General features: G+C 39.9%; 1 protein-coding gene across 3 annotated transcripts in view; it reads right to left on the reverse strand.

Moving 5' to 3' along the window:
* The window catches only part of HIPK1 (homeodomain interacting protein kinase 1), a 46,384-nt gene that overhangs the window by 23,311 nt on the left and 9,879 nt on the right, over positions 1–13,194 (reverse strand). For all 3 annotated transcript variants that reach the window (XM_080649165.1, XM_080649166.1, XM_080649164.1), the window contains exons 2-3: positions 11,787–12,861; positions 4,324–4,447 (exon numbers count right to left, since the gene is read on the reverse strand). In XM_080649165.1, coding sequence (XP_080505291.1) covers positions 4,324–4,447; positions 11,787–12,859 — 1,197 coding nt within the window. In that variant the 5' untranslated portion in view covers positions 12,860–12,861. The remainder of the gene's footprint in view (positions 1–4,323; positions 4,448–11,786; positions 12,862–13,194) is intronic.

Consider the following 13,194-nt stretch of genomic DNA (forward strand, 5'->3'; position numbering starts at 1 on the left):
CTTTTGCATGTAAGAGGTAAAGTATTTTTTTAAATACAGAATAAAATCTGTACAATGAAATACTATGTAGACATTTAAAATGATAGGGCAGACATATATTTGTTAACATGTATAGTTTGCAATACACTAAATAGAAAAAGCAGATTACAAATTAAATCTCTTTTTCTTTTAAATTACTACATTTCACTCGTTCTAAGAGACATATTTTTTCACATTCACATCTTTGAAATCAGGATATGTCTTACAGCTGATAATGTCATAGTTTAACTGGCAGCATTTTTTCTTAGAGGTACAGAAAAATGGTGCATCTTTTAATCAGTGGTGTTGTAGATTTGAGCATCTTAATCAGTGGTGTTGTAGATTTGATGAAATACTGTATATATGTTCCTCTATGTCCATAAATTTATACTTGGAACATAACTATATATAGCATATATTCATTCATTCTTTCAATAAGTATTTATTGCGCCTGGCAGTGGTGATTTTAAAAATAGATATGGTTCCTGCTCTCATAGACCTTGCAGTCTAGTGAGGAAGACAGACGGTGAATGCATAATTCAAATCGGAATAAGTAGGCTTCCATAAAAATACTGAAAAAAGGAACCTGACCTAGACTGGGGACTGGTGAGGAAAAGCTCCTTGAGGAAGTGACACTCGAGCTGATAAATGATGAGACACTGACCAGATGAAATGGATGGCTGGTGGGGAAGCTCCAGACTGAGAACAGTATGTGCAAGGGCTTGTGTGGAAGGAAGCGGTGCTGAAATGATGCCAAGAGGGCTGAAGTATGAAAACCAAGAAGAAACAGAGTAAGACCCATCGAGAGAGAAAGACTGGAAGGGCCAGGACAACCCAGGCAGGGGCTCACAGGTCAAATGAAGGACTTAGCCCTTATTCTAAAAGTGATGGGAGGCCCCTGAAGAGCCGGGGAGTGGAATGATCAAATTTGTGTTTTGAAAGAAATCTGTCTGGAAAACAGACTGAAGGGAGGCCGGAATAAATAGCGAGAGATGAGTACATGGTAGCCAGGTACATGAGTAAGACAGCCTGGACCAGGGAGTAGCAGTGGAGAAAAAGACGTATATTCAAGAGGCACGAGGGCATAAATGGTCAGAAGATACACTCGTGCATGCACACACACATAGCAAACTACATTTTTTTCTCTTTACAGAATTTATCTTAATTGTAGTATATAATTATTTGTATGCTTATTTACTTCCTGTCTGTTTCCCGTACCAAACTATAGCCTCCAGGCCAGGACCGTGTTTTATTCAGCATGGCATCCCCAGTGCCCGGAGTACCTGACACAAAGTTGGTACTCAATAAACACATGCTGAAAATTAACAAATTATATATAGATACCAAAAAAGGCAAAATATAACCAAAACTTAAAAAGGTTACCTCTGAGGGGTAGAACAATTGGAGGTTCAAATTTTTGTCTCTTGGCTTACTTCATCTTTTTTACTTTTCTACAGTGATGCACTTACGGAATTAAAACATTTAAAATGTTTACTATTATCCAGATACTACTTTTCACATAGCTTAAAATAAAGCAACAACAAAAGCTCCATATCTATGTAAACAGAAAGCATTATCATTTATTAATTTTAAACAATTCTCATGTTTGCAACAAATTTGAAGCCACTAATATCTAGAGAATACACATTTGACTAAAACACTTGTACACTGATGTTCACAGTACCGTTATTCACAAAAGCCAAAATATACACGCACGCACACACACAATGGAATATGATTCAGCCCTAAAAAGAAATGAAGTTCTGATATATGCCACAGCATGGATAAAAACCATTGTGCTCAGTAAAAGAAGCCTGTCACAAAAGGCCACATTCTGTGATGAATATGATATACTAGAATAAGCATATCTAGAGACAGAAGTAGATTAGTGGTTAATATAGGGGAACTCACTTCAGAGATGTAATATGGCTCTCGCAGCAAAGGCATCTGGGAAATGTTGAACTCTCTGTGACTGTTGAACTCTCTACAACCTCAGGCTTGGCTGACTATCCAGAAAGCCAGAATGCCACCCAGAGGTAAATGCCATGCCCCAGGAGAGAGGTTAATGACTGTACAGAGTGTAATAACTGCCTGATGTGATCTTTTAACATGGGGATGTATTATTCTCTCGGTGGTCTATGTGACTACCCACCATATCGTTTTGCTGTTAGTTAACCTCCTTTGAAAAGGGCCCTGTCCTGGAGGTGGTATGGTTTCTTCCTGGCCCGTCACCACTGGGAGCAGCTCTTTGCCTGTGTCCGTAAGTTTTTCCTGCTAATAAAGTTCTTAGGAATCTGGACAAGGCTACATGTAATTTCTTCAGATCAACTGCCAAATCTAAAATTGATGAGCCTAAGTTTTGGGAATTCTTCACCAACAAGTGCCTAGGGCAGGGATTGGGGGAGAATGAGGATTGGCAGCTCATAGTGATTAAAATGTTCTAAAACTGTTGTGATGGCTCACAACCCTGTGAACATACTGAAACCACTGAATTGTGCCCTTTTAAATGGCTGAATTATGTGATATGTGGGTTATATCTCAATAAAGTTGCTTTGAAAAAAAAAAGTCAGCTATAAGAATAAGGATGCTGCCAGAGGAGTCTTTCATACAACCAGAAATGCAAGATAAACTGTCCCCCACCCTTTCCTGCTCTGTAACAGCAGCATCCTACTTATTCAGCTTGGTTCAACCAACTGTGGTTTTCCTCCTACCACCCACAGTTTCACATTTATGCACCAAACAAAAATTCTCCAAACTACCAGATCTTTTTTTTTTTTCAAGGAAAGCCCCAGCTGTACCTTAGCTTCTAAATTTAATTTTATTTGGTTCCACTTCCTAGGAAATTTGACAATGGCAATCTGTTTACTAAGGTTGAAGGGATGCCAGTAAACAGTTGGGCTAGGAATGGCACTTTGGCGGCTGTAATTGCTCAGAGCAAGGTTTCTTAAGCAGAGGTCCATGAATCTCCTAAATTTGTACACAAAACATGGTGAGCATATTTTTCCGAGAAGATCCATAGCTTCATCAGATTCTCAAAAAGGTCTAAAACCCAAAAAGGAGAATCAAAAGCTTAGTTCAGCCAACTGTGGTTTTGCATCATTGAATCTCCCACATACTTCTTTGTTGTTGTAAAATAAGGAAGCGGCTTTAACAATATAGAATTTAAATTAATTAAAATCAAATAAGATAAGGAAGCTGACTTGCTCCTCTCAAGGTAGAAGGTGAAAAAAATCCCAAAACACCAAGTAACAGGTTACTTATGACACGAGTAACTCGTTTTCTATGTTTCACTCAAAGGCATGTCCAAAGAGTCAAATTTTTAGAAGTTGGAAGTTGAAGTTGGAAGTTGCCTTTCAATTCCAGATAACCATTTATTTCTCAAAAAAATATATATATATATAAAACTAAAACAAAAACAACCCCCCTCTTCTACACCTTGTGTACCTACTATGTGCAAGACACATGTCAGCAGCTGATAATACACTGGTGGAATGAAAACAGTCACTGCCCTTAAGGAGGTTAAAAGATAAATGGTTAGACCACTTTTTTTAAAGAACGAAAAATTAGAATTTGCAATTTATTTCCATGGCAAAACTGTTCCCCTCAGGACCCGCTCTTTAGGAAATGTAGCGTATCTTCTAAAGCTTGTCTGTTTGAGACACGGTCATTTATTGCAACACTTTTCAAGTGCTCTGATTGCCCTCCTAAATCCAGTCTTACAGAGACCCCCTCTACATCCCAGCCTCTGGGGCCTGAAGGGTTTCAGCATGCCGAGAGCGCTCACTTCAGTGTGTGTCATGTATGAAAGGAAGTAACAGGTGTGAATGAGCCAAAATTCACTCTTAAAATCTCAATTCCTCATCCTTACTTTGCTTTCATGTCTTAACTCACAAGATGCCTTTGTTAACCAAAGTGAATACTCTAATAAATCATTACAGATCTGGGAAAGTACCAATCTAACATAACATAAAATAAAATTCCCTTTTAACTGAAGAATTGCAAACGTAACTTCAGACCAAGAAGCAGGTGGAGAAAATGCTACTCGTTAAAAAATTGAATACAGCCGAAACCGGTTTGGCTCAGTGGATAGAGCGTCGGCCTGTGGACTGAAGGGTCCCGGGTTCGATTCCGGTCAAGGGCATGTACCTTGGTTGCGGGCACATCCCCAGTGGGGGGTGTGCAGGAGGCAGCTGATTGATGTTTCTCTCTCATTGATGTTTCTAGCTCTCTATCCCTCTCCCTTCCTCTCTGTAAAAAAATCAATAAAATATATTTAAAAAAAAAAAATTGAATACACACTCTTACCTGATCGTATTCCGAAGCACCAGGATAAAGAGGCCATCCCAGGAACAGCTCAGCTATCACACAGCCCAGGGACCACATATCAATAGCTTCACAAAATGGCAACCCAAGAATAATTTCAGGAGCTCTAGCAAAAACAAAAATTGTTGATAAAAAGATACACGTTATTTGGGAAAATGAACAGTACTAACTAAGTTCTGTTTTAGTATCAACTAAAGATACACTGATTTAATGAAACTGAAAACGATCTTTGGTATAAAATCCGTCATTTGAAATTCTTGGGGCCACATGTGATTTGGAATTCAGAATTTCTTTAATTTCAGAAAGGTATTATGATGAACATACTATATATTGCATAATAACCCCAAAGGAGTTTAGGGAAGTGCTCAGAATCAAACACATTAATATTTCTGCAACAAAACATATGAGCAGTCATACCAAGTCAGCTAAATAAAGACTTCCAATTGCCTTACACTGGTTCAAGTCAGATCTTTCCAATCAATGAGTTTATACCAAATTTAGGAAAAGATTTTTAGAGCTTTCTAAATTTTGAAATCATAAATAAGCAATCGGAGAATTATTCTTTTTACTTAGCACCTTTTTAATTATGGAAAAAACAATTAAATGGCTTGGTCAATAAATCCCTCTTTGGGACAGAAATGCGTTCTATAGAGATACAATGGCTGACAGCACAGACTAGAGCCAGCCTACCTGGGTTCAGAGCCTCAATTCCATTATGTAGTAGCTGCAGACAATTACTTAATCTCTCTGTGCCTCAGGTTCTTCATTCATAAAATGAAAACAAGAGGTATCCACTGCATAGGGTGTTATAAGGTTTAAATAAATAAGCAATTAATAATAATAAGTTTTAAAGGTCTTGGACAGTAAGCTCTTGTACTCGGCACATGTAAAGTACTGTATAAGTGTTAGATATAATAATAACTATTAATATTATATGATCATTATTTTTAAACTTTGAATTCTTTTCATTTCCATTAATGCTCCAAGTGAGAAACACGGAGCCTTAAAGAGAAGACTAAGGCAATGCCATATATCAGAGCTGACATATATGAACACATGCAAGGAAAATGGTGTATCCTCATTTATAGAGGAGGAAACCAAGGCAAATAATTAAGTAATTTGCCCAAAATCACATAAGGGACAGAGCTAGAATTTGAATTCTGACAATCTAGCTATGGAGTTGAGTATATTATACTGTGTCTAACTAAGTAAAAGTTAAGTACATACCTATCTATAAAAATATATCTGGCATGGTGGTATACCATGGCATTTTTCAAAGTGTGTCTAAACTTAAAAGATAAATAAATGGGTTCAGAACGGGAATGATAATAGGTAACACTATTATCAATAATACTAATAGGTGACACTTACATAGTGCTTATTATGTGCCATGCACTGTTCCAAGTTCTTTATAAATGTGGTCATTACAATCCTTACAACAATCCTATGAAAATATTATTGCTTTTAAGCCATCAATTCTAAGATGCAATTTCTTAGAATTTACTTTTTAACATCTCTGAAACTAAGGAAATTCTTGGACACCATGGTGTATTTTAGTTTAATGGCAGTGCTTTTGCCTTCTCGTTGGTACATAAATAATGTTTCACCTTATAACCAAGGTATCTTAGATTCTATGTCATAAAGTATCATTTGCATTTTACAGATGGGAGAAACTGGGCACTGAGGGGTTAAGTGAGTTGCCCAAGGCCACACAATGACTAGGTGATGGAGTCCAGGCAGGCTTGAGCCAAGGTCTGAGCTCTTAAACACTTTAGCACCTTCTCCCAATAACTTCCTTTCCTTCTTACAAGGCATGGCATTTGAATCTGTAAGGATACCAGATCCAGATCCCTCACTTAAGGGGAGAAAAATGGAAAAGCAGATCTTTCCATTAGAAAGCATCTAACAGACCGCGTCTCCTTGCGGAGCGCCCACATTCCCAAACTGTACTTTCAAGTAATGTGAGCTTCCTCGGTATGTGTGGAGGGGGGTGAGGGGCAGAGATTGAGTGGGGGAGGGTATCAAGATATTTCCCGAAATAAGAATATCCTCCCCAAGTTATTTTCTAAGAAAACAGGGTAAATTAGAGGGCTCTATAGAGTCTAGAAGCTTTCCTGATCTTGCAGAGAAACAGCAAAAGATCCAGGCCTGTTGAGACTTATACTGTGTGACAGCTATGGGTGGAACCTTTAATCGACCGTTTTTGTGCTATTTGATGTGAATGAACTGTGGTTTTGTTAGCCAAAGAAACAGCCATCAAAAGTGCCATTCCTGTTGCAGGTGGCTAGAGCCACATTACTGATGGAATGTCAGAGTTCAATTAAATCCCAACCACTCCGGCATGTTTTAAGACAGCACAAGTTTGAGGGTACGAGGACCCAGAGACATAAAAGCTTTTCTAAAATGGAAAAGGAACAAAATTTTACTTTCAGTGAGTAGAATTATTAATTTCCAAGTTCATGACAGTGCCAAAAATAGCTGGCAGGGAGAAGGCAAATGGCTTTGTGCCAAAGTACTAACTGGGCTTAGAGCATTCCTAAGCATCAACTGAAGAGCAGGGACTGATTCTGCCATTCCCACTATAACAGGAGGACATTTTAAAATCCAAAGGATAGGTAGGTCCCAGGGAGAGGCCAGCACCCAATAACATACTTCTCTAAAAAGGTAGCAGTGATATGTGATAAAACTTAAGCTTTCAGAGAAACTAAGAAAAACACTAATTCCAGCCCTCAAACCCTATTAAACAAACAAACTAAAAAACCCAAAAGCCTTTGGAATTGGCTGGAATCGGTTTTTCGTTTGGTCTCACCCTGCCTCTGGAGCAGGGGTCCTCAAACTTTTTAAACAGGGGGCCAGTTCACTGACCCTCAGACCGTTGGAGGGCCGGACTATAGTTTAAAAGAAAATCTATGAACAAATTCCTATGCGCACTGCGGGCCCGGGACGAGTCGGCTGCTAAGCAGGACAAGCAGCGGCACCCGGCGGGCCGGATACATGTCCTCGGCGGGCCGCATGTGGCCCGCGGGCCGTAGTTTGAGGACACCTGCTCTGGAGTAATAAAAGCAGCTAAGGATTTCCAGCAAAGCTCACTCAAAACAGTAAGCTCTACCATCTACCATACAAAAAGGTATCAAAAGGAAAAAAATGAAGGCAGTCAAAATAAAATAAAAAGAAGGCTGTTCAGTCTACTGAAGCACTTTTCACTATCGTTACTCCTAGAAATGTTACTTACCTAGACACTGAACAGAAAGGAATCATTTAGAGCATGTTCATCTCTAAAGACTGAATGTTTTCAACTCTGAATTCAGATGATAATTCTTGCTAATATTTTCATTACTGTATCATCTTGCCCCTTGGCCTCCAGTATTTCTCAATCCCTTAATACAAACTCTAGACTCTGAAATTCTGGTTCTACTTCATCTGTGAAATAAGGAGGCTGAGTTAGATAATTACTCTGCTAGATCGCTTTCCAGCTCTGATGTTCTAACAGCTGGGCAGTAAAAAAGATTACCTATTAAAGCACAGGAAAGAGGGGGGAAAACGAAACTGGCAGTATTCACTTTAGTACAAAAATGGCGTTAATTGCACTTCAGACATGGTGGTCTCCTCTTTGAAGGTACATCCCATCCCTAAAGAACAAATCCTAAGCGGGCTCTAATTACTAAAACCAGGTGGCAGAAAGAGCAATGCCTGCCTTTTGATTTCCCAACCTCAAACTTCTTTAAACTGAAGAATTCCCCCAAGGTCATAAAGCTTTATTTCACCTGAACCGAGAGCAAGCTGAGGTCAGAATCACTTCACAGCCATCATTCTCCGCTCATTTTCATGAGCACACTTGTCTCTTCCTGTCCATTGCAGAGGCATCAGGCTTACTAGATCAGAGATGTTACGTAAAGGCAAACTTCCTGCATCTGTGGCTTAGATTAAGCTGCAGGTTCACTGTCAGATAAAACCGGATGGTTTGTTTGTCTAGGGTAAAGTGAAAATACGCTTTCCTTCTGTAGACCTTGTCCTTCCAGACAGAACAAATTAAGTGACCTCGGCTTTCCATGCAGGCCGGCTGGTTTGTTCAGAATGTGAAGCACTGAGCATGGAAACCTTTGTGCATAAAACTCAGCCACCAAACACAGCAACTTTTCTTGGGATCAGCCTACATTTAGAGTGAGCAGGAAATAAAGTATATGATTTCCACTGCCTGAGTTATTTAGCCATGCCGTGGCCAACGGACAACATGCTGGCAAAAATGTACGTCAACTGATAATAGTTTGGCATGCTATTAGTAATGTAAACTAAAAAAGGAGGGTTTGAGGAAGGCAGCCTGGGAGGCAGAATGCTTCACTGGCCAAAAGAAGTTCACCGAGGTTTTCTGAAAAGACGGTGAGGACCTAATGGACTCTAATAAGGCACCAAAGCAACATGAAGTCACTGTGGGATAAAACAGTGACGGAGAAGGAATGCCAGGGTGGCTATTCCATGTGCTTAGGCTCAGTATCAAGTATTCCTGTGACACAACAGAACATTCACGTTAAATCCTAAACACGGTGAGACCTGGCTATTGAACCTCAGAATGCACAAGCATTATTCAGTAATATACAGAATGAACTCCTGTTTTTAAGAGATAAACTTAGCTCCATTTAAAATTACTCATATAGTCAATAACTAAATGCCACGGATTTACAGGACTTTGTTGAAGAGTAATTACCAGTGGATTTAAAATTATGCAAATCATATTTTCTATAAAAACAAAACAACCAAATTACTCAAATGACAGCTTAAATTAAAAGAAGAAAAGGGGCAAAGACCAGCAACATAACACTAAAAATTATTTAAATTTCACACTAGAGAAAGCTAAATAGCCAGAACTGTTTAACCCCTCAAATCTCCTTTACCTTTTATGAGAAAATTCCATCAAAAATTATTTCATTGCCCTAGCTGGTTTGGCTCAGTGGATAGAACGTCAGCTTGAGGACTGAAGAGTGTCAGGTTCAATTCCAGTCAAGGGCACATGCCCAGTTAGGGCTCAATCCCCAGTAGGGGGCGTGCAGGAGGCAGCCGATCAATGACTCTCACATCATTGATGTTTCTCTCTCTCTCTCCTTCTCCCTTTTTGAAATCAATAATAATATATTTAAAAGCCCCCCAAAAAATGTTTTTTCATGAATAATTCTTATCTCAACTGCTCTTTTTCAATCTTAAAAGGGCTTCAGACCTTGTCCTTGTCTTTGACAGGGCAGACAAACAGTAAAACACCTGCAGGCACTGACAAGATAAAAGATCAAGAAAGCCCTCACCCCTCAGCTGTGCTCTCCTTCCTTCCCCAGTGCTCAAAATAAGAACTGAATTCTTCAGTGCACCTGTGAATGTGCTGTACACATGCGTATGTGTGGGTGGTGGTGGGATTGCTCAAAGGAGAATATTAGAAGCAAAAATAATTGGAACCTAACTCTCCCAAGTCATGAAAAAATAAATGGAGGTGAGAGTCTCAAAATTAGTCAAGTTGCCTAGAGCAACATGAAACTAGAAATCAAAGGCTCTAGGAATTTATTTATCTCACTCAAGTAAGAAATACCATAGTTTTATAGAACTATAAAAGAAAAAAATAGATGAGAGTGGACTAGAAGACAATATTATTAAAATGTCAATACTAACCAAAGTGATTTACAGATTCAGTGCAATACCTATCAAAAGTCAATGAGGTTTTTTTTTGCAGAAAGAGAAAAACCATCCTAAAATTCATAAGGATCTTGAGAGATTCCTTGAGATAACCGAACAATCTTGAAAGAGAATAAAGCTGGAGGTCTCCTACTTCCTGATTTCAAAAGCTACAAGTAATCAAAACAGTGTGGTACTGGCATAAAGACAGACATATAGACCAATGGAGAACAGAGTCCAGAAATAAATCCTCATATATACAGTTGAAGGATTTTGACAAGAGTGTCAAGACCATTCAATGAAGAAAGGCTAGTCTCTTTAGCAAATGGTGCTGGGAAAATTGAATATCCACATGCAAAAGAATGAAACCGGACCCTTACTTTACACCACCCACAAAAATTAACTCAAAATGGATCAAAGACCTAAATATAAGAACTACAACTATAAAACTCTTATAATAAAACACAGGAGAAAAGCTTCGTAACATTGGTTTGGCAATGATTTCTTGGATGTGATACCAAAAGTACAAGTAACAAAACAAAAAAACAGACAAATTGGACTTCATCACAGTTTAAAAATTTTGTGCAAAAAAAGTAAAAAATCAACCCCATGGATGGGAGAAAAAAAACCTGCAAATCATATATCTGATAAGGGATTAATACCCAGAATATATAAAGAACTCTTACAACTCAACAAAAAACAACCCAAATTAAAAAATGAACAAAGGACTTGAACAGACATTTCTCCAAAGAAGACATACAGATGGCCTTAAATAAGTACATGAAAAGATGTTCAACATCACTAATCATTTGGGAAATGCAAATCAAAACCACAATGAGGTATCATTTCATGTAAACAAGGATGACTGTTATAAAAAACACACAAACAAAAACCACAGAAAATAACAACTGTTAGTGAAGATGTGGAGAAATTAGAATCCGCATGCACTTCTGGTGGGAATGCAAAATCGTGCAGCAGCTGTGGAACACAGTTTGGTGGTTTCTCCAAGAGTTCAACATAGCACTACCATATGACCCAGCCATTCTATTCTAGCTCTAAACCCAAAAGAACTGAAAAAAGACACTTAAGCAAGTGAATACCAATGTTCATCACAGCATTATTCATAACTAGAGGCCCGATGCACAAAAATTCGTGCAAGAGTAGTCCTTCCTTTCCCCGGCTGCCGGCACTGGTTTCCCTCTGGCACTCAGGACCCAGGCTTCCCTCCGGCTGCCAGCAGGCACCCGGGACCCAGGCTTTGCTCCAGCCCTGGCTTCGTCTGGAAGGATGTCTGGAATGACGTCTGGTCTAATTAGCATATTACCCTTTTATTATTATAGATAGCCAAAAATGTAAAAATAAACAAGTGTCCACCACCGAATGAGTATGGTATGTACATACAGTGGGATATTATTCAGGGGCATCTGTGAATTTTGATATCTGCAAGGTCCTGGAAGTAATCCCCTACAGAACAACTTAAGTTTTGGGGGGAGTCAAAGGTTATATGCAGGTTCCCCCTAACTGCCATGTTGTTCAAGGGTCAACTATATAATTCAACTAGAAACAAGCTTCAGAATCAGACAATTAATTTTTCTAGTGTTAAAAAAGATTTCAGATATAAAATAATGTTGCTTATAGGAATACCACACACTTAAAATAAACGAAAACATTATCCTGTTTCAATCTTGGAATCTGTAAATACATTCACCGTTCTATGTAGCCTTATATAATATATAGTAACTATAAAGACAGATCTCGAGTCTAAGACAAGGTTTTTAGCATTGGCCACTTGCCTGTAGTAGCGTGACTGTAAGTAGGTTGAGCACACAGCCTTGGAAACGTGACTAGCAGAACCAAAGTCAATGACCTTCACTCGGTAGGGTTGGCGCACTGGATCGACCAGCATTATGTTTTCTGGCTTAAGGTCGGCGTGGATCAGACCAAGGCTCTTGAGCTTCATCAGGGCTGTGGCCACCTGCTGCAAGATGGGTCTGATGTACTTGAGTGGCAGTGGACTAAACTTGTTCTGCTTTAGAAAATCATATAAGTTCTGCTCCAGCATCTCAAACACAAGGCAGGTGTGATTCTTATGCTGAAAGCACTCGTAAGAACGGACAAAATTATACTCATCGGCATTTTCACTGCTTAGGCGGGAAAGGATGCTCACTTCGATCTGTCCTTGCCTGGCATAGGAGGGGTGGTTCTTCAGGATTTTAATGGCCACAATTTCCTTGGTGCTCCGCTTCCAGCACTTTGCCACCTGTCCGAATGTCCCCCGGCCGAGGAACTCCAGGACTTCATAGCTGTTGGTCATCGAGCAAAGGATCTCATGCTGGACCAGCTGGTAATCCCCTTCTCCGCTGGAACTGCTACTCTTCGTGGTCACAGTGGTGGTCGTGGCAGCAGCACCCACCACAGTCCTGTTTTGCAGCATGAGAGGGGGATGTTCTTCTATGATCTGCACGCTACCGTTGCTGTCGACTTCCTCACTTTTTCTTTTCAGTCCGCATTTTTGATATGGCTCAAGCAGAGAAACGTTGCTCCTGTGCGTCAGGGTCTGGCTGCTTTGGAAGGTTGATGTAGCCGCACTGGCTGAGCTGTCAGCGGCTGTGACAACAATGTGCTCCACGGCAGGGGCTGGGAGGAGAAGGCCCTGGTCATAGGCAGGGATGTTGAAATTTGCTACCTGGTGAGAGGAGTTGGCTTGCCCTTGTGTGGCTGGGAGGGTTTTGCTGTGGGTATAGTATTTGTCGTTGCTGCTCTGTCCAGAAACATCCCAGCCAGAGGGCTCTATTTTCAGTTTCTTTGCACTGCAGAAGGCACTCGACGACACTGATGGGGGGGAAAACTGCAGCTGTGATGCCATACCTACACGGAGACAGGAAGAGTCAGACCCTCCATTCACAACTTCTAGTTTAGAAAAACCACCAGGAAACATATCTGGCTGGGTTTTATTTGATACGTTTTCCAAAATACGTTTCCTATTATAGAAGGATAAACCTTTTTTGCTTACTTACTAACCAACTGAGCTACCCATCCAAGGCCCCCAAATTCTCACTTCTAAATAACCACTCTGCACTGCAACTTGGATATCTTACAGACACCTCAAATTCAACATGTCCAAGATTAAACTTAGGAGCCCCCACCCCACCCCGGTTTTCTATCTCGGTTATGAGACACCACCATACACCCAGCACCTCA

The sequence above is a fragment of the Plecotus auritus genome (assembly GCF_963455305.1).
Source record: "Plecotus auritus genome assembly, chromosome: 12".
Taxonomy (NCBI): domain Eukaryota; kingdom Metazoa; phylum Chordata; class Mammalia; order Chiroptera; family Vespertilionidae; genus Plecotus; species Plecotus auritus.